Raw genomic sequence first — 27243 nt, 5'->3', positions numbered from 1 at the left:
TATTATGTTGTTGTTGCTGCAAGTGCTTTTTATGCAGTTTTTGCAAAGCTATATGTGGGAGGAAACTGTGACCGAGGACAAGCTGATGGCATAAGATGTAAGTACAACTCCTCCGGTTTCATATGCAAAAAAATTTATTGCGCTAGCTTACGTGGTTCCAGTTCCACCGGGATTTAAAAATAGTTACATAAAACGGAGCGTGCCCGCTCCGACTGGCTTTAAAGGGTTAAAAATGAACCATGATTCATATTTTTAATCAGCATGTTTGATATTTTTCACAGTTTTGCAGCATTTCTGTGATATTTGTGTCTGATAAGATCACACCTGCATCAGACTGAGGCCTCGTACGGACATAAATTCTCTCTTTGATATTAGAGACTCTGAACAATCACAGCTTCTTCTCTTAAACTGTAAACATGAGTGAAAACAAACTGTTTCTCTGTTTGTTTTCACTCATGTTTTCTTACAGAAACACTGAACACTGATAAATCAAAGCCTCATGAGAGAAGCTGTGGAAAAGTTGTTAATGTCACATCCAGGACAACATTCAAATCCCTCCTGGCACACACGCACGCACACACACACACACACACACACACACACGTGTTAGACACACTTACTTTATTTTTTGTTTTACATGTTTGTATTAGTATTTTGTACTATGTGTGTGATATTAACACACATTAATTTGCACATTTGTCCTCTTACCTCACAGACATCAGTTTGCAGGAAGCGATTAGAGCAAAGAAACTACAGACAAGAGGACTTAAATGAAACTGTGTAGATGTCCCTGCTGGCTGAAAGAGGGCTGGACTTCATGCATCTGCTAGCACAGAAAGCAGAGAGGCAGTCAGACCTCCAGGCTCATCATCATCATCATCATGAGCATCATCAGCAACCACTAAACCAACCAGTTGAGCAGCCAGAGCGGCTCATACAGAGCTAACGCTAACTAGCAGGGACACCGCAGGCACTGTGTGTGTGTGTGTGTGTGTGTGTGAAGCAAAGAGTAGCTCATTTCCTTCTCAGTGTGGAAGTGGCAGAGCTGATCAGGTGGGATGAAGATGGGAGTTAGTGTTGTTGTTGTAGTTAGCGGCTGCGTGGTCAGTGATGCGTTCACGGTTGCAGAGATGCTGCTGGCTCTCGTGTGAAGTGAAGTTTGCAGCAGATGTTTTGTTTGCAGCGTCGTTGGAGTCGTGTTTTTTCCTTTTTGTTTCTTTTTTGGTCATTTTGCATTTCTGTGAGCTTATTTCTGGTTGTTTTAAAGTTTAAAAATGGGAGTCGCTGCTGCCTCTGCTGGACGTTAGAGGAACTGCACATTTCAGCTTTATCTTCCAGCTCCGGAGGTTGAAGCTGGCTCCACTTCGGCTCTCAGGTGATGCTGTGGGCTGAAACACTGCAGCTGAGCATTCAGGTCACCGAGCTGACTGCTGACACGCCGCTGCACACACGTTGCACTAAACACTGCAACACATTATGTAAAATACGCCCCTCCGGGCTCATTCAGCAATCCGTCCGTGACTGGGATACAAGCTCCGATAATTTAAGATTATTCCGAGTTCTCGATGAATAACCGGCGGCGTGCGCCTTCTGATCGAGTGAGGAGAATCTGGGTTGAGCGCGGCTGTTTTCGCTCTCCAGATCGCCGCTCAATGACTCGTGAAAAGCAGAGGGAATAATTCCTTGAAGGCTCTTTTGTTTCGTGCTTCTGTTCATTTGCCAGACTCTGTAAATGGCAGCGTGCGGCGCAGACCTGGTGGCTCTGTGGATTCACAGCTCGCTGGTCTTCATTAAGATGATGACTAAGAAATTATCTGTCCAGCATCCCACCACTAATCTGCCCCGCGGCCGCCAGTGTTCCCACGATCTGTTGGCACTCACGCACACTCAGGCACACTCAGATTTACTCAAACCTCTCGGGGTGTTATGTCACTCTGCAGTGCGGCTCTCAAAGGGCTGCAGGCTGAGTTTAAGCTACTTATTGTGAGGAGAGAAACAGAAACTGAACCGTGTGGCCTTTAAAAGAAAAGATGGCTGAGCGTCAGGAAAAGGTTCTTTCTTTCCTCGCTCCGAGACTCGAGACGTTTTTGATTTCACTCAACAGAAACTTTTTCTCTGCCTGCAAGCCTGTTGAGGATTCTCCAGCAGAGAGCACGTCGCTATCATTTTTCGTTGAAGGGATTCAAGCAGCACTTTCCCAAGTACACGACCCCAAAGCGATGATCTGATTCTGTGCGCTCGATCTCACCGACGACATCATCTGCTTCCATTACACAGACAAACCTCCGAGCTGCGAACAAATGGAGGAAGACGGTGGTTTGAAGTCTGAAAAGACTCAAACCGTCAGTAACTTTCAGGACTGGTTTGTTCGGCGCTGCCAGCGACTCCCAGGTTTGCAGACTTGCTCTGGACTGCTGGGTGTGGATCTCAGTCATGTGATCACAGACAAAAATACTGTGTAAAAGCTGCCGACCTGTCAGGTGCAGACCGCTCTGCTCGTTCCAGCTCAGCGTTTTTATGTTGGACTCTCCCGGAGTAGCTTTGCATAACTCAAGTTCAGAGTAAGCCTTCTGTGTCTGAAACGAGCTGCTTTGGCTCCTCTCCCTGAAATCTAGATTTCCTGTGATTGGCTCCACCCACCTGGTAAAAAGACGTTTTGAAGATGACCTGTAACATCTTCCTCCTCCTTCTTCTGGGGGCTCACGTTGGGGTTCTCTGCTCTGCGCTTTAGCCTGACGAGAACATTTGAATCGGTTCCTGTGATTCTTCCACAGCAGATCTTTAGCTGACGAGCTGTGCTTTACTCCTGAGTTGAACTGAAAGGACTTGAAGTCATGAAATGTTTTATTTTCTCGGTGACGTGAGCTCCAGCGTGTCGGTTCATCCGTGACAGCCGCCCGTCGCTGTCTGTGTCCAATCAAGGCCTCGTCTTCTTGCTGAAGATCAAGAATTTCAAAGCAAAAGCAAAACTTACAGGAAACCGATCTCACTGTGCAACCAACGTGTAATTAACAATGATGAGATATTAAAAACTCGGCTGCGTTTGCGCCTCTGAGAGCTGCTTTTATGTTGGATGCTCTGAGGTCAGGTGGATCCTTTCAGATGTTATTGGCTGTCATTTCCACCTGATTCGTCTCGGCTGGTTTCCAGCACAGAAACATTTGTCTGTAAAATCCTTTCAGTTTGTTGTAAATATGCTGAACTTTGTGAATGTAAGAGTCTGTTGGTAGCAGCAGGAGAAGAGTCCAGATGGTTTATGGAAATTTTCCCGCAGACTCCCCAGTGTTCTCAATTATCCCTGCGAGGTCGAGCGGGGAAAACAAGCTTTTGTTGTTTGATGCAGGAACGCGAGCACGCTCGGGAGGAGGAGTTCCTCTGGGCTATTTATAGAAGCTGCCCTGATTTCACCACCTGCTATAAATAAACTCACCTACATGCTTTTCATTCAGAGCTGTGCGTCAGGCTGTTTACGAGAGTGAAAGCAGCCTGTAGTAGCGACGAGGTCAAAGGTGACGGCTCCTCTGAGCAGGACGGAGGGATGAACCAGGAGATCGTTGCAGCTTTGGACAGATTTGCATGAATATCTTTAAAAGGGTGACGCTTTGATAAAGCACATGTCTGTGTTTTCTTCAGTCAGACCTGAAACACCTGAGAACATCAGTTCATCAGGACAGTGTTGATGAAGTGAGCCGACGGCAGGTTTACGAGTGGCTCATGGAGGCATCTGAGCCTCGCTGGACGACATCAATGGCAAAGACGGCGCCGTACCAAAAATCACCCAGTGACTGCTTTGGTTACGAGCCTATTTCCATGGTAACCTGCAGTTTTTCTGTTGGTCTGCAAATGCTCACTAACCACTCACACAGTGGTGGTAAAACTTCAAAGTAAAACTTTGTGCTACAGTCAACATGTTTTACATGGCACAACATTTATTTTGAAGGTGAACCGTCTCCATTTCCTGTTTGCATGGAGGTGCATGGGGGTTTGAATGCCTGAGACTCTCAGAGCTGAAGAAGCTTCTTCAATGAGACGTGAAGAAGTCAGACTGAGAGCCTGCACGGACGTGAAGCAGATCAGCTGACTGCAGCACCTGCTGTACTCCTAATGCACGCACGCTCTGTGGTTATTGTTGAAAAATGTGAAAATCCGCTGATCGAAGCTGTGAACCAGAGCGATCTTATGGCTTCATGCTGCTTGCCATGTTCAGATGATACTTGTGTCGACTGCTGACTGCAAACGAGGTTAAAATCGTTCGCTCGTCTCCAGCTCATTACAGTCTCATCATGCTGGGAGTAGAAATAAATAAACTTCCTGTTTCTCTCAGACGCGCTCCTCTCTCTGCAGAGCTGCCCCCCCCCTCCAATCATAAATCTGTGAGGCCTCCTCATCGTGCACAAATGTCCTTTGATGGATGAACATTTGTCCACACAGAAAGAAGCTGTAATGGTGCCAGTTAAACTGGAATGAGCACACATCCTCCAATGAATACTGTAAATGCCATATGAATAATAAATTATCTGGCTGTGTGTGTGTGTGTGTGTGTGTGTGTGTGTGTGTGTGTGTGTGTTCAGTTCAAATTAATTCCTATGTGAACGTTTCCCAGATTGCGTCTCTTCAGTCAGATCTCCCCGCTGGCAGCAGCGGCCGCTCGGCGCTCTCCGACGAGGCTTTGATCAGCAGGAAGCAGACGCTGATGCTTTTATACTCTTTACACTAAAATCATCATCGTCACTTATCCCTGTAAACGAAGGCCCAGCCTTCCTCCAACACCTCAGGCTGCATATTTAGAAAAACAACAGAATTTTAGCGGAATATGCAGCTCTGCTCTCAGGTGGAAAACATGTGATTCATTATAAACCCCTCGAACAGCCATAACAGTGACGTCATCATTCGTCAGAGTGATGCGTTATTACAACATATTTTCAGTCAACACACGTATGAAACATGTGCCTCAAATTTAGAGTAACGATTTTGTTCTTTTGGTCGACGTCGTCTGAAGAGATGAAAATGTAACAACTTTCAAAATCAGACCGAGGAAGCCCCGTATGCTCCGAGCCTGTCGGACAGTTTGTTACTGCGCTTATAGAATAATTATGAAGCTGAACATATGACCACAGCGTTCACGTGAATATTATAAGGACTCCCGCTCTCATCGTGTCCTCGTCACACACAGGTGAGCCAATCAAACATCACAATACACACTAATGTAAATCCTTTACAGCTGTTGTCCCATTTAACCTCAATATTTAATATAAAACGAACTCAAAATGAATAAAAACACAAAATATTCTCATTAAAAAGAATAAATGAATATTCCGGCACAGGTGAGCCTCCATATCAGAGAGTTGGCTTTCATGAGGGATTCGTTTGTTTTTCTGCAGAACATTGACGCCTTTCACCCACATCTGTAAACCTCTGGACAGGAAAGAGGCAACCCTGTTTGTTATTGTAACAGTGAATGAATGACGGTGCTGTCAGGGCTGATGTTTGAGGTGTGTGCGCCTGTGTAAGAGCAACAAACCAACCAACCCTGCTGTTTCCTCTGACACGCCTTCACGGCCAGGCTTCCTGCAGACAGCAGCCACCCGGCTTCAGTGGGATCGACACAGCACACATATTTTATCCAAGTCTGATTTTTTTAATATTCCATTAAATATATAAAAGGCTTTTAATTTTTCATAATATGTATGGAAAAGCTCAAATTATTGTAAAAAAATTGCTGTTGCTCACAGAGCCTTTAAAGCATGAATCTGCTCATTAACAGCATTAAAAATTTGTGCAGAAATAAAACATCCGTTCGTTGACTCGCAGCTTTTTCTTGTGCCAAACATTTAGACACACGCTCTCTGCAGGTGAATCATTTATTAATCACATTATCGGGGCTGCACGCTCAGGCTATTATTAGCAGCAAATCAGTGCAGCTGCTATAAATAACCACAAAGTGCTCGGGTGTGTGGGCTTGTGTTACTCATGTTGTGAGGCCATAAATCTGTTAATGAAGTCACACTGTGAGGACCGAGTCCTCTGAATGTAAGTCGTTAAGTCGATGGAGACGTGTGAGCGAGGGAGCGTGAAAAGAGATGAAGAACACAAGGATGAGTTATTAGAGAAGAGGAGGAGCATCACTCTGCAGTAGGGCTGCCACGATTAGTCGACTAGTCACGATTACGTCGACTATCAAAATCGCCGACGACTGATTTAATAGTCGACGCGTCGTTTGAAGCTTTGTAAGATCACAAAAGACGCAGGAATAAGTAGTAGGATTTAAGAGTGTAATAACGGACTGAAACAGAAGATGGCAGCACTGCATGTACAAGGATGCCAGCTGCCGTTAAACCCCGAAGAAGAAGAAGCTGTGTCCCAGAATTCATAGCGCGGCCCAGCTCAGTTTCCAACAATGGCGGCAGCTAGTTAGTTTTAATATTACTCTTATTATTCTTTCTGGGTCACAAAATAAACGTTTAACATGTTTTCAGGTGAGAATGTAGCTGTGTAAACCTCAAATATCTGCTCAGTTTATCAAGACACCACATATTTTCAAAAGCGCTCCGACGTTTTCGGAGACGTCTGTTAGCCACTAGCTCGATAGCTAGCCGGGGGCTAGGCTAACTAGAGCCGTGAGAACACCGGACTCCCGGCTAATCGTTTTCAAACCCACCGCCGCCTTTCGCTACTCAGGTTAAACATGATATATAAGTCACTTAGATAACTTAAAAATGTTATTGTTTGGCCTTTTTTTGGTATTTATTTGTTCCTGAGTAAATCGGTTTGGCTGAGATTAAAGTTATAGTTTTTACACAGCTGAATAAACATCAAGCAGACAGCTGATTATTAGAAGTGTGAGATGCTCGAGAATTTACTCCGGTGTCCTGTTATATTTTAGATAGCAAGGAGTTTATTAAACTTCACCAAAACAATCTGCAAACTTCATTTAAATTTAATAAACGATCATCTTGTCTTTATTTTTAGTTAGCACAGACCTTAAACACTTAAAGCTGTAAGCTAATGATAGTTATATAAGAGCAGATGCTGCTGGTGCAATCCGGTTGTTAAGTTTGACATCAGTAGCCGTGTCTGGATCTAAACGCCGCTGCAGGTCCATATATCAAACGATCACTATGGCATTACTGAGAGTTGAAAAACTGTCTTTCATCTTTAATAAAATGATCAGCGTTCTGCTCTACCAGGTGTAACAATTGAGTTTAACATCCAGGCATCCATGAAAACAGAAGTTATGACATTTAACGGAGTTAGAAGTTAGCAGGAAGTTAGCTCGCTAGCTTCTATCTAAATACAATATAGCATGTCCTGACTGCGGGTTTTGGAAACAAATTCAAACGTACAGCTCTGTTATCACTTCCAACATAAATGAAGACAGAAAACTAAACAGCAGTGACGTTTGTAGGGTTACTGAAGTTTGGCTAGCAGGTATATAATGATGCGCTACGTGACCGCTAGCGACACAGCTATGTTAGCATAATATAAACAAGTTAACTTTTTTTCCACTCGAATGTTCTCGGTGGTCAGGAACAAATGTAATCGCATGGCAGGATGCTGTAAAAGGACCAAACTTCAGCAGGAGAACAACTGAGATAATCCATCCACAATACGAGGTTAGTCATTCATATACTGCTGCATGGGCTGGGCTGTAGTTACATCATTTAACTAAAAACAAGCTGACTGTACCTTTAAGGAGCATTAACCCTGGCTTCATTGTTTACATCTGAAGCTTGTGTCACTCTGTGGCTCTGATTGGAGGTTTCACATGACAGTGAAGGATATTCCCCCGTCTGTGAGTGCTGCACATTTATGTGATTTTCTTATGTTTAGACCAGCCTGCTTTTCTCTAATACTTTGTAAATAAGTCATCCGGCCCATAACAGCCTTCTTTGACCTTCTGTTCAGACTCATGGGTGTGAAAGGATGTGAGAGAGAATTCATTTATACTGAGTATAAACTCTGTAGCTGTACACACACACACACAGTCTCACACACTCTGTTTTATCAAATGTCAGTGAGATAAAGAGTCGAGTATAAATACGACAAAAAACAAAGAAGAAGACGTCTGGAAGTTGTCGGGTATCATCCAGCAGAGACGGGTGTTCAGGTGTGTGTGTGTGTGTGTGTGTGTGTGTGTGTGTGTGTGTGTGTGTGTGTGTGTGTGTGTGTGTGTGTGTGTGTGTGTGTGTGTGTGTGTGACCTTGGCTCCACAGTTGTCATGCTCAGACCTCAGCTTCCCTGCCCTTGGCAATACGGTTGTTATAGCAACCGCAGCAGCTTGCAGGCTCATTGGCTGGCAGGTTGAGAAGGAACGTCTGAGCTTGTGTGTGTGTGTGTGTGTGTGTGTGTGTGTGGAGAGAGATACCATCTTTGAGATCAATGGAGCTTCGTGGCCGACGCACCTGTTCTATTTCTGCTTCTATTATTTCATACATGGCTGCTCCGTGTGTCACACACCTCTGCATGCACTGACCTTTCCGACCTACACACACACACACGCGCACACACACACACACACACACACAGACAGGTCTCAGGTTAAGCCACAGTGCAGTGAGCGTGCTGGTTGAACATCAGCCCCTGTGAGTAAATCTGTTCGTATTATTATTATTATTGCTGTTCCTCCAGATGCTCGTGTTTTTCCTCTGAACCAGCACGGAGACACAATAACATCCTGATTTCATAAAAATGTAAAAAATGGGAGCAGTTTATTTTGACCCAGTCGATCCCGGGAGCTGAGGCTGGGTAAAAAGGAGCGTCAACAATTAAATGTTCAACTTTTACAGCTGAAACAAATATTGTGCTCATGTTCAGCTCTATCTTACCATCACAGTTCAAAATAAGCCTTCTTTTTATCAGACTGAAACAAGCCTCCCCTCAGAAATCCACATTTATCCAGCCATGTTTTTCAGCTCCTGTGGGATCGCGTGCCGTCTCCATCCCAGCCCGCCTCACTGTGCTGATTGGCTGACAGCAGCAGCAAAATGGATCCATGAGTGTCACACAGCGGATCTGAGAGGACGGACAAAACTGTCCAACAGGAGACAGAAAATAAACTGTCTGTGAGGTCACAGTGAGGAGACTCAGCGAAGGTCACGAAACACGACCTTTACAACAATAACAGAGCATGAGACTGTGTGTGTGTGTGTGTGTGTGTGTGTGTGTGTGTGTGTGTGTGTGTGTGTGCTGATAATGATGCCGTTAAAGCAGCAGGTGTATTTATAGCGCTGTCTGTAAAGGAGAACATTGACCCTCTGAAAGGGAGACGAAGAACGATCCTCCCGCGCCGATCGGGCGAGAAGAGAACGCCATCGAACTCGGTCCATCGCGAGTTGCTGCTTCATCCCATGACAGTTTGGCCGAGCGTAAATCTTCAAGGAACGTCCTCCTCCACGTTATTTTGGGTCTTCCTCGCCGTCTCTTTCCATTCCTCGGGTTCCACAGAACCGCGACACGGGCGGGTCTCGGGTCCAGCGAATGTGAACCGGCGCTTGGCCTGCGTGTACCTTATAGCCATATGTTCTCTGATTGGTCGTCTGTGTGATTACCTGTCTCCTCCCTTCCATCCTTTCTAACGTCTCCGCCTCTTTCCTCCCTTCAGCCTGGCGCTGCACCCGGAGCGCTCCCTGGTGGCGACGGGTCAGGTGGGCAAGGATCCGTACGTGTGTGTGTGGGACACCTTCACCGCCCAGACCGTGTCACTGCTGCGTGACGGACACACACACGGCATCGCCTGCCTCGCATTCAGCGCTGATGGACAGGTGACGCACACACACACTGACACACAGTCTAAGACTATGATTTTTAAAGATAAGCTGGAATCAAATGCAAACTTTCTGGAAACTCTGGAACAAGCTGCATTAATAATTAATAATCCACCTTAAATCTACAGCATGCAGTGTGATGTAATCTTCATCACTGAGACGCTGCAGCTGGTGGGATCATTTCTATGTGAAGGATTTTGACATTTAGGCTGAACACACAAACACATCCAGCATAAAGCATGAACGATGAAAGTCCTGCATTATTCTTAATGAGCACCAGGGGGCGACAGCAACACGATTTCTGCTCCTTTAGAAGTGCGACACTTTGCGTCACACTGAGTAAAACATTAGAAATAAGGACCATCCAGCCCGCGCTCGCTGCACGCTCAGGCTTCGTGACATCTTTGATACGTCTGTGGTTTTGAGTAAATAAGCCCACGTGGTCACATAAACGCCTTCATCGGTGCTGTCGACTGACATTATTGCTTAGTAACAGGACTTGAATTCCGTTTTTTGGGTTTACTGGGACCCAGATTATGACTCTCTGCCCGTAGGGCCCTCATGATGCTTGATGTGACGATAAGCAGACCTCTGAGGCTGAACGTGTGGTGGCGGCTTTTGTCAGATGAGTTTTGAAATTTCCGCTTTAGAAACGTGACAAAGATTTAGTCGTCCATCAGGGCTGTGGGCAGTAAATGTTTCCGCAGAGATAATGAAGCATTATGAAGTTAATCGGGGTCAAAGCCCAATAATCAATCTGTGTGTGTGTGCTGTTTCAGTCATTGAAGGACTCTCCTGCATCAACCCAAAGGTCATAGAAGAATGAGTGAGAGGAAGGAGGGGGAGGAAAAGGGCAGAGTGAGCTGAGAGGATGATGATAAAAATAATGACATCATCCATCACTTTGGTTCAGTAACTTACAGTCAAAGGTGGGAAAATGAGTGCGGTGCAACCCACCTGTCCTAAACTCACACACAGCGTCAACCTCACATCGTTTTCTCTACAGCTGCACCGATTTACCGCAGGTCGCTCTGTCAGAGGCGAGCACGCCTGGTCGTCAGACTCGATGCACGTTGATTCTTTGGAAGAAGAACGCAGACATCGCGCTAACGTTCGTGTCAGACCCTTCTGTCCTCACAGGGCTGCTTTGTGTGCGACGCCATCGTGCTGCTGAAACACCTCTGAGGACTCCCAAACATCTGCAGGTGCTCCGTGGTATCGGACACGACGATGCTAGCAGCTGCGACGTGACGCCTCCGTCCAATTAGAAAGCTTCCTCGAACTCTTCATCGTGCTCCTCAAACCCTTTCTGAGAACAGAGCAGAGCATATTAACAGATGGACATCCTCTGTAACGGCCAGCAGGGGGCGTCTGGCTTCAGCGAGCGCTCTCCTGATCAGTTTATGGTCTCAGTCGCTGCTTTCGAGTCTTTTCAAGTCAACATCATATTAATTTAGGAAATGATCCTCCGGTTTGAGCGAGGCGGGACCAGAGAGCAGGTCAGGGTTAAAGGTCAGCCCCAAGTCACGGCTGGTTTCAGCACATTGAGAAACAATCAATCTCGTTACCGATGACTTTGTCAGTATTTTAAAGGAGCTGCTGAAAATCAAAACCTGATTCAAATTTGACCGACGGCCGATTAAAGATCATCGTCTCGGGCGCGTCGGAGAAATGGCGAGCGCTCGTTCTGTGTTTCTGTCATAACCAGCAGTTAATGTTGCAGTAGATCAGAACATGAACAGCCGTCCATCCAGTGGCTGATTGTACGTTTGCAGTCTGAATATTGAGGCACGCGTAGCCTTTAGCAGACACTGATCAACACCTCGGTGCACGAGCTCGATTCATGACGTCAACAGGAAGAGCAACAGCAGCAGGAGATGCTCTGCTTTATATTTCATATGGTGCCAGGATGTTCAAGGCGTGGCGTCCTCAGTGGGATGCTTTTATTAAAACAGTGTTATTATTCCTTATACTGCAGAAGATGAGATCTCTAAACACCGGTGGGTTTTCCACTCGTCTCTGTGACGTGTGCAGTTTTAATAAAGATGCCTTACAGTCACGTATCTCCTGCTCCAGTGCTGCATGTTCACAGCCAATCAGAAGAACATTGTCTTAGAGAGGGGAGGAGTTACAACTGCTGCACTGAGGCTCATGAGATAAAGAAGGATTACTTTGAACTGTCAATCATGCAAAGCTGCTGAAGGACATCAGCTGACTCTGAAACCTGAAAATGGGTCAAGATCAAGGTTCAGATTTCTGTCTTTTGTAAATGTGAATATTAAAGCGCGTTGTTTGCATTTTAACTGCGATCACGTGTAGACTCGTACGTGTAGTGACGTTTGTGTCCTCGTGCTTCCCGGACTTTTTTTAGTCCGATCAGATTCCCAGGAGCTGTAATCCAGGATGCAGACGCTCCATTTGTTCTGCCATTGACTGTCTCGTTCTGCTCCTGACCTAAATGTAGTACAGGATGTGCACGCACATCTCTCTGCATGTTTGATTTCACTCATCGGTGTGTGTGTGTGTGTGTGTGTGTGTGTGTGTGTGTGTGTGTGTGTGTGTGTGTGTGCAGCCTGAGCAGATAGCTCCCTCTCAGCCTCCTGCAGTGCTGGAGTTGCTTTCATACGCCTCCTTTTCCCTCCCGCTGACTCCACCGTGACTCATTCAGCAAACAAACCTGGTGGAGTCGCTCTGAGTTTACCGGCAGCGCCGCGTCTGACGGCAGCGCCACAGACGCCAAACTCGGTGTCGTGTCAACACGTTAGAATAACTTCAGGCGGCCTGAGAGCGAATGCTTCCCGCCGTCCCTGCAGGTCCCTCCTGTCGTGTCAGCCTGCGGCTGGGAAAATGAAACGCATCACAAACCAACATATGAAATAACCCTGGGTGTGAGTGGGCGGCGTGCGCGGTAAATAAACTGTTTCTCAGCAACTGATGCTGAAATAAGAAAATCAATAGAGCTGTAAAGTCAGAGCGAAATAACAGCAGCTTAGAGTCAGACCCGCCTTCACTCACAGAGACGACCTGAGGACGACGGAGAACACGATGATGGTGCTGACGGGTTGATCAGCTCACAAAATACCTGAAGGTGGGCGTGGACCCGGACCATCTTCATCGACCGTCTCAGACGTGCTCTCGCTGTCCTCTTCCTGCCGTTTGGTGGCGTTTCTGTGCGTCAACATGAAAACACCTTAACCATCGTCCTCCAGCTCTCCTGTGCTCCACAGCTCTGCAGCCACCCGCCATCGTTATCTGTCGACAGGCCCAACATCACGCCACTAATAAACGTCCTTCAGTCTGAAGACGGTTTGTCATCTTTAGGCCTGTTAAACTCTGCAGTTCCCCCTTAAATAGAATTTAAACATAGAAATGAAAGCAGTGTTGTCTGCAGGGCGGAGCCACACTGTGGGGGGGGCCTAACTTTAACTTCCAGGTGTTTTACAGGAAGTGAGGCGTTCCTTTCAAAGCGATTGTGAAAGAAGAACTAATCATTTAGATTTGGGTCGAGCATTAAAAGAGAGAACGGTAAAGGTCGGCTGAATAATACAGAACCCATCGTGCACAGCAACATATTTATTATAAGTAGGGATGCAACGATACCAATTTTTTCAAACCGATACGATACCGAGACTTGGATCTGAGTACTTGCCGATACAGAGTACAAAAACCGATACTTCTACCACACACACACACACACACACACACACACACACACACACACAAATGCAATGAATTGGAAGACAGGTTTTATTATATTCCCTGCCGATAAAAAATAAAATCGTAATAAAAATGACCACAAAAATTTCAAGTGAAAAATAAGCACTTCTGTTAAATTATTGCAGAGTCTCCACATTGTAATTTTACAAAATATCACTGAACTATTGGCACTGTCTGGGCGGTTGGGAATTTCATATCACAGCTCAAGTATGCTGAGAAGACGGTTCAATCCTATGTTTTCCACGACCGGCATTGGCTGGTCATCCAGAGCGATAAAATGAGTCAGAGCCTCTGTTATTTTAACTGCCCGTGGATTTTCTCTTGACATTTTTCTTCGCTTTTCCAAAACCTGAGTTAAAGTTGGCTGTTCCACACTGCTGACATTTTGTTTAGCCTAGCTACAGCAGCCTCCAGTTTCTCTTTTTTATCTGGAGCTGCCAGTCTCTCTCGCCTAACCCTGTGCCTGTTTAGCGCGGGATGTCCCCCTAGTGGCCAAACTAAAAAACTACAACAGAAATGACAAGCCACCCTCTGATTAATGAAATAAGTTGGTATCGGTTAACTTTTACGAGTATGAGTACACACACATTTTACAGTATCGGCCCCGATACCCGATACCAGTATCGGGTATCGGTGCATCCCTAATTTTAATCAAAGGAAAAATTAACATCTGACCTCCAGGAAACTTCTTTGTTGCAGGACGGTGTCAGAATGGCGCCCCCTGGTGGTTCGACTGTTAAATGTTATTTTTGGAATTTTTACTAATGAACGTTAAAACATTTTATTTTTTTTTTAGATTAAGAGCACACAGGTCTAAGGTGACGCTCATTTTTGCCTTGGTCACAGTTCCAGTCTGATTCTGGAGCTCACTAATAAGTTTTTTATTATTTTAATGAAGTTCTATCGGTGTGTCTCTACTCTGTCCTTTTATTTTACTGAATTTGGACTTGTTTTCTGAAATTCCTGCTCTCTCTGCTCTCTTTGTCTCACTTGAATCTCTGCTCTGAACAAAACAACTTGCTCGAGTGAGCAAATGTGACCGCATGACTTATTGATGGCGATTATACCAGTATCGGTATCGGTGCATCCCTAATATAAGATAAGGATTCGTGCACGCCGCGTGTTTACGATGATGAGACAATATTCTTCTGCAAAATCACCTTTAAATTCAAACGACTTCTAATTCCTGACGGTGGGATTATTTCCTCCTGATTCTCGTGTATTTACAGGAAAACACTGTAAGTTAAATAAAATGAAATTAACCTCTTAAGCCCCAAACCTGCCCGATCTCCTCGCCGTATCAGGGGCGTCGGGGCTTAAGATGTTAATTAGGGGAATCCTGCTCTTAGCCCTGTTAATAAGTGTTGGCAGTGACCTGGACACGGTCCTTGCTGCCTGACGGACTCAGTGAAGACACTAAAAACCTGTTTTTTACTTTGGTTTGTGATTCTAACTGTGGAGCTGAAGTCTGAGGACGACTCTGGAAGGTCTGATGCTGAAAACACATCAAACGTTTGCTGGAAAACCAGATCTGAACGTGTCGATGATGTCAGACGGCGGTGAAACTGCCAATAAGCTGCACTGGTTCTGGTTTCTGTGGATGTGAGTGATATTAATGAAAACGCCGTCGTGCTGCTGAGCTGTGAGGCGACTCTGGAAATGCTGAGCCAGCAGTTTGTGCTCCTGGCACCGACTCTGGATGACTGAACATCTCAGGCTAAATCAAAATAAACACACAATCAATAAAATAATCATAACTCAGCTTAATAATAAATCAAGTGTGCAGGCTGTGGCTGAGTTATCGAGCTGGACTGCTGTGAAGCTCAATCCTTTATGATCTGCTGAGTCTTTGATCACTGAAGGAGCGCAGACGCTCGACGCTCCTTTCAGGTATTCTTCCCGTTAACCTTTGACCTCAGCCTTTCCAAGCAAACCTTTGAAAACGCTTTAAAGTTTTGGTCGTTAGAAATAAACTCGAGTTCATCTGAAATGTTGCAGAGTTGCTATATTTACACTTACAAACACGTCACATGAGCGTCAGGCGGATCGAGCAGGAAGCCCCGCCCCCTGTCAGCTCGCATTAAACTTTTGCACGTATGAGCAGATAAGCTGTCAGATTTCTGCACGTTCACTTTTTTAGATTGTTTGTAGACATTTCGGATGCGTAACCGTCCCCGTCTCTCCTCCGCAGCGGCTCGCCTCGGTCGGCCTGGACGCCAAGAACACGGTGTGTATCTGGGAGTGGAAGAGAGGGAAGATCCTGGCCACGGCCACGGGACACTCGGACAGGGTGAGAGCGTGCACCAATCAGCTTCCTCTGCAGAGTTTGAAAGTGTTTCCTTCTCATCGCGCTTCCACTGTGCTCACGCTTTCACATAAACCCGATAACGGACGATTCTTCTGTTCTCCAGATCTTTGACATCTGCTGGGATCCGTTTCAGCAAAGCCGTCTGGTGAGCTGCGGCGTGAAGCACATCAAGGTAACGCAGAAGTCGTCGTTTTGTGCTCGTCTCCAGAAAAGTGGAAGTAAAATGTAACGTATTCCTCCAACCCAGAAACATGTCAGCACATTTACCTTCTCCACCTTCATGTAGCTGCTTAGCTTCACTCGAGGTGATAAAATAGTTCCTCTGAACGCCCGTCATTAAATATCTCTGACTCTCTAAAGAGCCGAGAAGGAAGCAGATGTAACAACTCCCAGCTCAGCTTCTCTCATCCAATCAGAGTCCAGATATCAAAAAGCACCTTTACATGTTTCACTGCTGTAACTCTGATTAAATACGAGACAAATCCAGGACAGTTTAGATTTTTCTGTTTTATTTGCTGTTTTGAACACAAACACAAAGCGAGCTCGGTGAGTTGGTGGAGATCACTCTTCCCCAGCCTCCTGAAGCCTCCTTCCCAGTGCTCTCAGTGTCCTCCTCAGTGGCGTGCGCAGTAACCCTCTCGCAGGTGCGTCCTCAGCACTCTCCGTTTGGGTTCCTTGTTCCCTCTGCAGATCCTGACGGTCATGTCTGACTGTGCGTTTTCTGTCCCGGAGCCTCTGAGGTCTGATCTCAGGATCAGATTCCTGTTCTCGCTCAGACGCTGAAGATTTCCCTTCAGGAGCAGCTGTTTGGTTTCCTCCACTAAGAGTCACGACTGCTTGCGTCTTCTCAGGACGGGCCGCTTGCTCGATGTCTGCAGATGATGCCACAGGTTCCTCCTCAGGGAAAGTTTGACCCGGCAGCATTTCAGGCTCGCTCTCACTGAACTCGCTTTCTCTCGCGTCTCCGTCGCTTTCTGCCGTGTCTCCATCGCTCTCCAGAAACTCTTCCTTGAAGCGGTCCAAAACCTGAAAGCCATCCTCCATGAACTGTTCAATGATGCTTAGCACATCTTCACGTAGCTTTTTGAACGCCTCTAACCTGTTGATTCGCCAGATGATGGCGGCTTCATGACTGGCTTTAGCGTCCTCAGCCCGGTTTTTCTTTTTAGACTTGTGTTTTGGGCCGTGGTCCATGTTTGCTTCTGTGGAGGCCGACGTGAAATGTTTGAGAAGAAGCAAGCACGGTGTGAGAGACACGAGTTTAAAACAAAACATTCTGATGTGATGCTTCGATGTAGCCGTTGTCAAGGCGATCAGAGGTTGTTATGCAGATTTTCATACCATAACTTTAACCTTTCACATGCTCACTGAGGCCGGCGGTCTGAGCTGAATTTGTTGGGACGTCTTGTGCTGACACAGGAAAACATGCTGTGCTTCATAAGCCTTTAAGACCGACCATAGAACCAAGTCCGCCAGAGCTTATATTATATGTTTACATGCTGTGGAGCCATTTTTGGGAGCATTTCAAGTTGCTATACATCAATACAACCATTATAGCCTAAATTCTAATAATATGTCTGCATTAAGTGCATAGTAATTACATAAATTGCAAAAAAGTGCAATAAACTACAAAAAAATTGAATCGTTTTTGTTTTTTAACATATATTTCTAGTTAGAGAAATTTAAGAGGCTTATCCCTCAAAACTGTAAATACAAAAAAGTTGCACAAAATAGTTTCCCACCACAGGAAATTTATTTTGAGTGTCTTCATAGTTTTATTTTTGAAATACACCAATTTTTATATACTGCAGGAAAAACGAAAATAAATATTATAATGCAAATTTGCAAAAAAGCAGCATATGCATCAAAATAAACTATTTCCAGCAGTGCAATATGAGTCCTAAGCATCCCAGAAACCACACAGAAAGTCAGAAAGTCAAAGATAACTTTTAAAAACACCAGTATAGGCTCATGAGGCCCTGATGGTAAAAAACTACATTTCCGCAAAAATGACGTCACTTCCGGTTCCGGGCAGGTCATGGAGGACATGTGAAAGTTCACCTGATGGACGTAGGAAGTGTTACAAACAGCTGATCGGATCAGCAAAGCGTGTTTCTGGAATATTGTGTTTTTGTTGCTGCAAGTGCTTTTTATGCAGTTTTTGCAAAGCTATATGTGGAAGGAAACTGTGACCGAGGACAAGCTGATGGTATAAGATGTAAGTACAACTCCTCCGGTTTCATATGCAAAAAAAATTATTGCGCTAGCTCACGTGGTTGCAGAGCTACCGGGATTTAAAAATAGTTACGCAAAACGGAGCGTGCTGCTCTGACCGGTTTTAAAGGGTTAAATTAGAGTCAGAAAGAAGGAAAAGGGAGGGCATGCTTTAGGGCGGGGCTACTGTGTGATTGACACTTCTGGTGCCCGTTGATCTTTCAGTTAGCCCCTCCCCTCACTCTTTACATGTGTTTTTGAAACTAAGTCCATCGTTAATATACAGTCTAGGACGCAGTTCTGGCCTCGAACAGTAAGAAGGCGTCTCCCCGTCTCCTTCCTGACCGCCTCCGTTTGTGTTCGCAGTTCTGGTCCCTGTGCGGTAACGCTCTCACGCCAAAGCGGGGGATTTTCGGGAAGACGGGCGACCTGCAGACCATCTTGTGTGTGGCCTCGGCTAAAGATGACATCACGTACTCTGGGGCGCTTAACGGAGACATTTACGTCTGGAAGGGACTCAACCTGATCCGAACGGTCCAGTCCGCCCACAGCGTGAGTCTCACCTCTGCAGCGTGACGCTCGTCTGCACGTCTGGCTGACGCGCGTCCATCGTTGCTTCATTGTGCGGATGTGTGTGTGTTCTCAGGCCGGTATCTTCAGCATGTATTCCTGCGAGGAGGGCTTCGCCACGGGCGGCAGAGACAGCTGCATCCGACTGTGGGACGCCGACTTCAAACCCATCACCAAGATCGACCTGCGAGAGGCCGAGCAGGGGTACAAAGGTAAGGTCACGGGGTCACCGCAGGTCATTACAACAGCAAAGGTCACAGTGTTGTATCACACAGGTGCACACAGGGACGAGACTTCTAACACAATTTAACAGAAAAGGCTCGTTTGAGGCTGCAAAGTTAAGGTACGGAGACGGGCTCAGGTGGGAGGGGCTCAGGTGGGAGGGGCTCAGGTGGGAGGGGCTCAGGTGGGAGGGAGGGGCGGGTTTATCTCTATTCGACGGTTCTTTGTCAGCTGAAGGTTTTAAAACGACCTGATTTTCTTTGAGGAGTCGTCAGTAATGAGGAAGTTTCTCATCTTTATTTGACCTGATTCAGCTCAAATCCAGAGGTGTGGCTGTTTGAACCCCTCGCCTCCCCCTCGCCTCCACCTCCTCCTAAATGTCGCTGCCCAGCAGGAGGTGCAGACGTACGCTCTTCCTTCAGGAGCAGCTCGAGGGCGAGCCATTAATCCCACCGCCTCCTTTTAAAATCTCCTCTCTGAAGATTTTGAGGAGGAAGTTAAAAAGGAAGAAAAGATGAAAGGAAGTTTTGTCAGTTTGAAACGAGTTCTCCTCTTTAACACGTCTGTGCTGCACGATGGAGCTTCTGATTAACCGTCAAAGTTCATCTCCTGAAACCAGTCGCTGTGACGTCTGTGGACAGGAAATGTGGGAGCATCCTGCTTTACGACAGCTTTGCATGATTCACAGCTCAGAATAATCCCCCCAAGCCCCTCAGTTCATCCTCTATCTGAAACCAGCCAGTTTAGCTCCTCCCCCTTTCAGACGTCTGTCTCCTGGTTGGCTGAGTTCACCACCTCCTGGTGACCACAGCCTCGAATCACAGCAGCGGTCGCCTGAAGGCAGCTTGTGTTGACCTACAATAAGACGGAGCACAGGGAGGCGAGCTGGAGATCAGCCAGATGTAGAAAAGTTACGGCTTTAAGGGCTGTTCTGATTGGCTCGGTGTCTTCAGTGATCCACGAATTGAAATTAAAAATCAGCCAATAACAATTCACTGCTATAGTTATCACCAGGAGGAGAAGAACAAAGAGCACATGAAGTAAAATATCTCTGAATGTGATGATTCATTTATTTAGTTTCTGTATTTAATTGTTGGCCCACAGAAATAGTTACATCTTTATCCTCCTTGTTTCTTAAAACGCTCGACGGTTTGAATGCGTCCGCGTTCTCACATTGACGACGTGACCCAACAGACACAAACGTGCCATCTCACGGTGGATGAGTCTGAAAGGCTGCTAATATATCGGCGCCTAAAAATGTTGGAGTTCCGATGAGACGCTGAGCCCGTCCTCTTCGCCTCTCGCTGCTCTACACGTGGACAGGAAGTCGGTTTGTTTCTGCTTCCTTCTCCTCTCCCGCGCCGCGCTCTTCCTGCGTCTGAAGCTGAAGAATAAATCATCTTTCCCAGTTATTTCCCACGTGCCTCACAAACTCCTCTGCTGTCGGCCTGTTTTGGCTGCTGAACCTCCGGAGTTTCTAACAACATTACAGGAAAACATCGCATGCTGAGCGATGCCATCAGCCACAGCAGATGCTCTTAATTGGCGAGCGCTGAGCTGCTGAGCTAATTACATTTCCGATGGTGGAAAAAAGCAGTTTTAGCAGCAAAACTTTAAAAAAACACGAATGTTGAAGCCGAGCTGAGTCAGCAGGTTGAACTACAGTCAAAACGTCCAGATCTCCCTCTGATCAGACACCTCCTGCGCTCCTCCTGGGGGGGTTCTGAAGATGAATGATGGGCTGAGTCTCCACGTGTCTCTGCTGGTGTGCGTTTCAGTCGAACCCGATTCTTTTCCTAAAACTAACCGAATCATTTTTGGTGCTTTTAAAGTGAAAATAAAAAATGAAGCAGTCCAGAGGTTCATGGACCTCCGCCCACCCTCACCTGGCTGCACCGCCACCTCTCCAGCCTCGGCGGAGCTCGTCTTCGTTTATTTAGTGGATTTAACCCTTTAAGACCTACCACAGAACCAAGTCTGCCAGAGCTTATATTATATGTTTACATGCTGTGGAGCCATTTTTGGGAGCATTTCAAGTTGCTATACATCAATACAACCATTACAGCCCAGATTTTAATAATATGTCTGCATTAAGTGCATAGTAATTACATAAATTGCAAAAAAGTGCAATAAACTACAAAAAAATTGAAAATCGTTTTTGTTTTTTTAACATATATTTCTAGTTAGAGAAATTTAAGAGGCTTATCCCTCAAAACTGTAAATACAAAAAAGTTGCACAAAATAGTTTCCCACCACAGGAAATTTATTTTGAGTGTCTTCATAGTTTTATTTTTGAAATACACCAATTTTTATACACTGCAGGAAAAACAAAAATAAATATTATAATGCAAATTTGCAAAAAAGCAGCATATGCATCAAAATAAACTATTTCCAGCAGTGCAATATGAGTCCTAAGCATCCCAGAAACCACACAGAAAGTCATAAAGTCAAAGAGAACTTTTAAAAACACCAGTATAGGCTCATGAGGCCCTGATGGTAAAAAACTACATTTCTGCAAAATGACGTCACTTCCGGTTTCGGGCAGGTCATGGCGGACATGCGATAGTTCATGCTGATGGACGTAGGAAGTGTTACAAACAGCTGATCGGATCGGCAAAGTGTGTTTCTGGAATATTATGTTTTTGTTGCTGCAAGTGCTTTTTATGCAGTTTTTGCAAAACTATATGTGGAAGGAAACTGTGACCGAGGACAAGCTGATGGCATAAGATGTAAGTACAACTCCTCCGGTTTCATATGCAAAAAACATTATTGTGCTAGCTCACGTGGTTGCAGAGCTACCGGGATTTAAAAATAGTTACGCAAAACGGAGCGTGCCGCTCTGACCGGCTTTAAAGGGTTAACCACCGAGTTCATCCTGCTTCCTCTGCAGCGCTGTCGTCTTCCACTCTTCTCCTGTTTGCTTCTTTTCCTCTCCACTGGTTTTATTTTTGTCTCTCTCCTGATGTTGTGACAGTTTTGTGTCACCTTACCTCCTCCTCTCCTCTCCTCCCTCCTTCAGGTCTGTCTATTCGCAGCGTCTGCTGGCGAGCCGACCGGATCCTGGCAGGGACGCAAGACAGCGAGATCTTTGAGGTGAGGAAGAAGACGAAACCTCACGCTGTTCCCTCCCCGCGGCGACGCGTTTCAAAGAGTTTTATTTTTGTAAAGACCTCCTGCTGACACGCAGGCAACAGAATGTTCTCATTAATCAAAACTGTGAAGAGTTTCTAATGTCAGGCAGGTTTAGCAGCTCAGATCTGCACTGAAACAGCACATGTGCTTTAAAATGTGAAAACCTGCTCTTGAGTTGTTGTACCTGTGCAGGTGATGGTGCGGGACCGGGACAAGCCGCTGCTCATCATGCAGGGACACAGCGAGGGCGAGCTGTGGGCGCTCGACGTTCACCCCAAAAAGCCTCTGGCTGTCACCGGCAGCGACGACCGCTCCGTCAGGTCGGTGCTCTCTTTGGACTGAATCATGCAAAGCTACCGTGGCTTAGTGTGAAAATGGAAGCAGAGAGCTGAGACGAGCAGAGTGGGCTCAGTGATACAGATCCTTACACTGAAGCTGCTTTGACTCATCTCCTCTTTGTGTGTGTGTGTGTGTGTGTGTGTGTGTGTGTGTGTCAGGTTGTGGAGTCTGGTGGATCACGCCCTCATCGCTCGCTGTAACATGGAGGAGGCGGTGCGCAGTGTGGCGTTCAGCGTGGACGGATCCCAGCTGGCTCTGGGCATGAAGGACGGATCCTTCACTGTGCTGAGAGTCAGGTGACACACACTCACACACACACACAGCTCTTAATTGGTTTCTTATGTGAATGACAGATTATGTGCAGTCTTGGTGCTTGTGTACAGATTAAAGACTTTGTCTTAATCCAGCTGTTTCTGTAAAGTGTCGATGATTTTCTTCCTCTGTCCTCTGGAGTCCCCCAAGGCTCTAGTTTTGGCCCATTACTGCTTTCTTTACATATGTTACTCCTGCTTTGTTTAAAATGTCTTAAAGACCTGATAATAATAATAGATTGGATTTATATAGCGCTTTTCAAGGCACCCAAAGCGCTTTACAATGCCACTATTCATTCACTCTCACATTCACACACTGGTGGAGGCAGCTACAGTTGTAGCCACAGCTGCCCCGGGGCAGACTGACAGAAGCGAGGCTGCCATATCGCGCCATCGGCCCCTCTGGCCATCACCAGTAGGCGGTAGGTGAAGTGTCTTGCCCAAGGACACAACAGGACAGAGAGCCCAGGGATCGAACTGGCGACCTTCCGGTTACAGATGCGCTTCCCAACCCCCTGAGCCACGGTCGCCCCCGTGAATAAACATGAATTTAATTTTATGTTTGTGAAAGAATAAAACAGGTTGTTATGTTTGTGCTGCCTCCGTCGGCCTCAGCGTCATCCATCAGTCTGGGACACGAACATGTGATTACTCCAGTGTTGGAGTCACTGCATTGACTTCCTGTCAGTTTTAGGTTTGATTGTTTTAAAGATTTTAAATGTGCCGGCACGGCTGCACCGGTCTGATCCTCGTCGTGTTCACGCTCCTGTCGGAGCATCGCGGCCATATTAGGATTAGACCTAAAGTTAGAGCGATGCAGCTTTTTCAGCTCTTACTCCGAATCTCTGGAATATCGAATACCCATTTCACCGCCCGACCCGTTTCTACTTTTAAGATTTCTACTTGTAAGCAAACTCATTTCTACTCTCTGGCCTTTAACTTGAACAAACCTTTACGTTAAATGTGCTGCACGAACACAGTCACGCTGCTTTTGTAACGCATGCGTTTGCTGGTCTCCTCTCAGAGACATGACTGAGGTCGTTCACATCAAGGACAGGAAGGAGGTGATCCACGAGATGAAGTTCTCGCCGGATGGCGCCTACCTCGCCGTCGGCTCCAACGACGGACTGGTGGACATCTACGCTGTCGCCCAGAGATACAAGAAGGTCGTGTTGGAGAGACAGCAGGAAGTTAGAGGAGGTTGAGATGTTAGAAGCGAAGCTAACTCCGTCTCTGACTGTCTGCAGGTCGGAGAGTGCAGCCAGTCCTCCAGCTTCATCACTCACCTGGACTGGACGCTGGACAGCAAGATCCTGCAGACCAACGACGGAGCTGGAGACCGCTTCTTCTACCGGATGCCCCGTGAGTCTCTGGGGTCGTAGGTCAAACCTGAAGCTGGGCTGATTCTGCTCATTCTCACCATCTTTTTATTCTTGGCCTCCGCCTGAGTAGCTTTGCATGATTTAGAGCTCAGAATAATCCTTCTTTATCTTACACTGGGCCTACCAAATCTAAATAAAACCAGCAGAAATAACCTGAGTTTACAGTGAACCCTCTGACGCCGACTCCGTGCTCTCGTATCTTTGTGAATATGCTGTCGTGCTGTTTTTGCAGAATGCTGATGTTTAAAAAAAAGTTGGAGCCGTGTCAGCATCCATTCTTTTTAATATCGCTGGTTTAGCTGACTCTGTGTTTTCATGTTTAATCGGCCTCTGAGGACCGCGTGGGCGCTGGAGACGTCCGTCTGCTCTGCAGGTAGCTGGAGCTCTCCTCATTCCCACCTCCTGAACACCACGAGGGCAGCTGTGGATGATTTACATCCATCCATCTTCTTCCGCTTGTCTGGGGCCGGGTTGCGGGGGCAGCAGCCTAAGCAGAGAAGCCCAGACCTCCCTCTCCCCAGCCACATTATATCAACACGCTGGATGATTTACAGCTCAAAATAATCCATCTGTATCTGATACTGAGCCCTGGTGCAGCTTTCAGTTCATGCTCTGTGTGAAATAAGCTGTTTTAGCAACTGCTTTCTAATTGGCTGACCCTTATAAGCAGCGATGGGTGTGGCTTCTGTGCCAGAGATGACCACAGGGATATCGGCTCCCTGTGACATCATACAGGTCTGTGAGGGTACAAAAATGAGCGGGTGTTTGGCTCACAGGGAGACGCTTCTCTGAATTACAGGATAACAATAATAATAATCTCAATTTTTAATCAGATTATATTAAAATATAAACACTAAAGTCACATACGTGTATTTACAGTCCACATATTTTAAGAATAAAGACAATAGTTGTCAAAATCCATGTTTTTATAATATTTAAGAAATGAAATGATGTTGTTTAATATTGATGATCGGAGCGATGTGCAGCTCATTGTCAGGACGCATCGTGATAAAAGAGGCACGAGGACGAGCTTCAAGAAAGCTCTGAAAACAGTAATAAGAAGCTTCAACGTCTTTGTTCTCATGATGAAGATATTCGTCACTATTTTGGGTCCCACTAAAAAAAACAAAGCCTGTTGTATCCCTGTGAGGCCTCAGAGTTTAATGAGCTGCTGTATAAATAAACTCGGCTTATTTCAGCCTCTTTTCTTTCACTTTAATGCGTCTCTGATGTTTTACTAACTTTGGACTCTCGAGCCTCATTATCGAGATCAAACCATCAAAAAATCTCTTTTTTCTCACAGTTTACTGGAGACTTCCTGTTAAAGGGGCCGCAGTACTCTGAGGACAGTTTCACTACCTGCAGCGTGCTCATTACTGACAGCTCAGTGCAGGCCCGTGGCTCATGGGGGGCCTGAGCCGCCTCCACGACCTCACATCTAGGGCTGCCACAAACGATTATTTTGATAGTCGACTAATCAGATCATCATCCATTGGACGTAAAACGTACAGCTTATTGCACCAGCAGCATCTGCTCTTATATAACTATCATTAGCTTACAGCTTTAAGTGTTTAAGGTCTGTGCTAACTAAAAATAAAGACAAGATGATAGTTTATTAAATTTTAATGAAATCTGCAGATTGTTTCGGTGAAGTTTAATAAACTCCTTGCTATCTAAAATATAACAGGACACCGGAGTAAATTCTCAGCATCTCACACTTCTGATAATCAGCTGTCTGCTTGATGTTTATTCAGCTGTGTAAAAACTATAACTTTAATCTCAGCCAAACCGATTTACTCAGGAACAAATAAAATATTAAAAAAGCCAAACAATAACATTTTAAGTTATCTAAGTGACTTATATATCATGTTTAACCTGAGTAGTGAAAGACGGCGGTGGGTTTGAAAACGATTTGCCGGAGTCCGGTGTTCTCACAGCTCTAGTTAGCCTAGCCCCCGGCTAGCTATCGAGCTAGTGGCTAACAGACGTCTCCGAAAACGTCGGAGCGCTTTTGAAAATATGTGGTGTCTTGATAAACTGAGCAGATATTTGAGGTTTACACAGCTACATTCCCGCCTGAAAATATGTTAAACGTTTATTTTGTGACCCAGAAAGAATAATAAGAGTAATATTAAAACTAACTAGCTGCCGCCATTGTTGGAAACTGAGCTGGGCTGCGCTATGAATTCTGGGACACAGTTTCTTCTTCTTCGGAGTTTAACGGCAGCTGGCATCCTTGTACATGCAGTGCTGCCATCTTCTGTTTCAGTCCGTTATTACACTCTTAAATCCTACTACTTATTCCTGCGTCTTTTGGGATCTTACAAAGCTTCAAACGACGCGTCGACTGTTAAATCAGTCGTCGACGATTTTGATAGTCGACGTAATCGTGGCAGCCCTACTCACATCCCATCACACGTGTGACCAGGTGACACAGCAGCCTGATGAAGGTCTCATCTTTAAGCGCAGGTCGACATGTTAGCGTTAGCGAGCATCAGTGCTTAGCGCCTAGCCTCACAGCCTTCGGTGGGAGCGACGTTTGGTTCTGCAAATACTTTCATTGATTTATTGAAACATGCAAACACACGTGTAAATACATGTAAATACAGTGAGCATCAGACCTGATGCTCCTCTGGCCTTTCCTCCTGTTCACCGACACATTTGTGACGAGGCTTCGGTGAACAGCAGATGATCAGCTGAAGGACCAGTGTTGGGTCTTTGCTGGACATGATGTTCATCTGCTGTAGATGGTTTTAGACCCTTGAAGGATACGCTGCACACCTGCTGAGACACCAAGTTTCTACCGTGTTGATGCAAAACTACAGTTTTATGTCAAACTGTGTTATCTAATGAAGTGTGTGACAGGCTGCTGCTAACAAAGAGCCTAAAGGCATTAAGACGGGTTCTTTGCAGAGTCGATTCCTGACGTCTGTGTAGCTGTCAGTAAACTTTCAGACAGCCTGTGTCGACACTGGCATCCCAGAAATGCACAAAATGCTTCAGTCAGACTAAAAACAAACATTTAATGATTCTGTCAGAAGTAAAAAGTCTTTTTTAGCTTGTTGCAGGAGGGAGAGCACAGAGGGAGGAGCACGCACCAGAGCGCAGGAGTGCTGCTCCTTCAGCTTGTCTCCTCCTCATACTCATGCCTGTGAAGGACAAGCTGCAAAGAGAAACGCCGCTGGCATCGACGCAGATATGAATCTGCACCGCGAACACGTTTCTCTATCTGCTTCTGTCGGCGCGGCGGCGTCGATAAAATCTGTGGCGCTGCTGTTTATCAC

At 45.9% G+C, this 27243-nt stretch overlaps 2 protein-coding genes across 3 annotated transcripts in view; one reads left to right on the top strand and one right to left on the bottom strand.

Moving 5' to 3' along the window:
* LOC102785456 (echinoderm microtubule-associated protein-like 6) overlaps nucleotides 1–27243 on the top strand; it is a 66526-nt gene that overhangs the window by 13313 nt on the left and 25970 nt on the right. For both annotated transcript variants that reach the window (XM_087849947.1, XM_087849946.1), the window contains exons 2-11: nucleotides 9602–9761; nucleotides 15673–15771; nucleotides 15893–15961; nucleotides 18370–18555; nucleotides 18650–18785; nucleotides 21815–21888; nucleotides 22120–22247; nucleotides 22425–22562; nucleotides 23602–23743; nucleotides 23825–23939. In XM_087849947.1, coding sequence (XP_087706073.1) covers nucleotides 9602–9761; nucleotides 15673–15771; nucleotides 15893–15961; nucleotides 18370–18555; nucleotides 18650–18785; nucleotides 21815–21888; nucleotides 22120–22247; nucleotides 22425–22562; nucleotides 23602–23743; nucleotides 23825–23939 — 1247 coding nt within the window. The remainder of the gene's footprint in view (nucleotides 1–9601; nucleotides 9762–15672; nucleotides 15772–15892; nucleotides 15962–18369; nucleotides 18556–18649; nucleotides 18786–21814; nucleotides 21889–22119; nucleotides 22248–22424; nucleotides 22563–23601; nucleotides 23744–23824; nucleotides 23940–27243) is intronic.
* LOC148099863 (uncharacterized) lies at nucleotides 16282–17115 on the bottom strand. The gene has a single exon (XM_087849948.1). It carries the CDS (start codon nucleotides 17062–17064, stop codon nucleotides 16351–16353), a length of 714 nt encoding a protein of 237 aa, XP_087706074.1. The 5' UTR covers nucleotides 17065–17115; the 3' UTR covers nucleotides 16282–16350.

The sequence above is a fragment of the Neolamprologus brichardi genome, chromosome 13 (genome assembly GCF_056152115.1).
Source record: "Neolamprologus brichardi isolate AB-2024 chromosome 13, ASM5615211v1, whole genome shotgun sequence".
NCBI classification, from domain to species: Eukaryota; Metazoa; Chordata; class Actinopteri; order Cichliformes; family Cichlidae; genus Neolamprologus; species Neolamprologus brichardi.
This window is presented reverse-complemented; position numbering and strand designations above follow the sequence as displayed.

Bases quoted from the DNA above. Each gene is read 5' to 3' on its own strand.
- LOC148099863 (XM_087849948.1), bottom strand. From the start codon at position 17,064: ATGTTTTGTTTTAAACTCGTGTCTCTCACACCGTGCTTGCTTCTTCTC.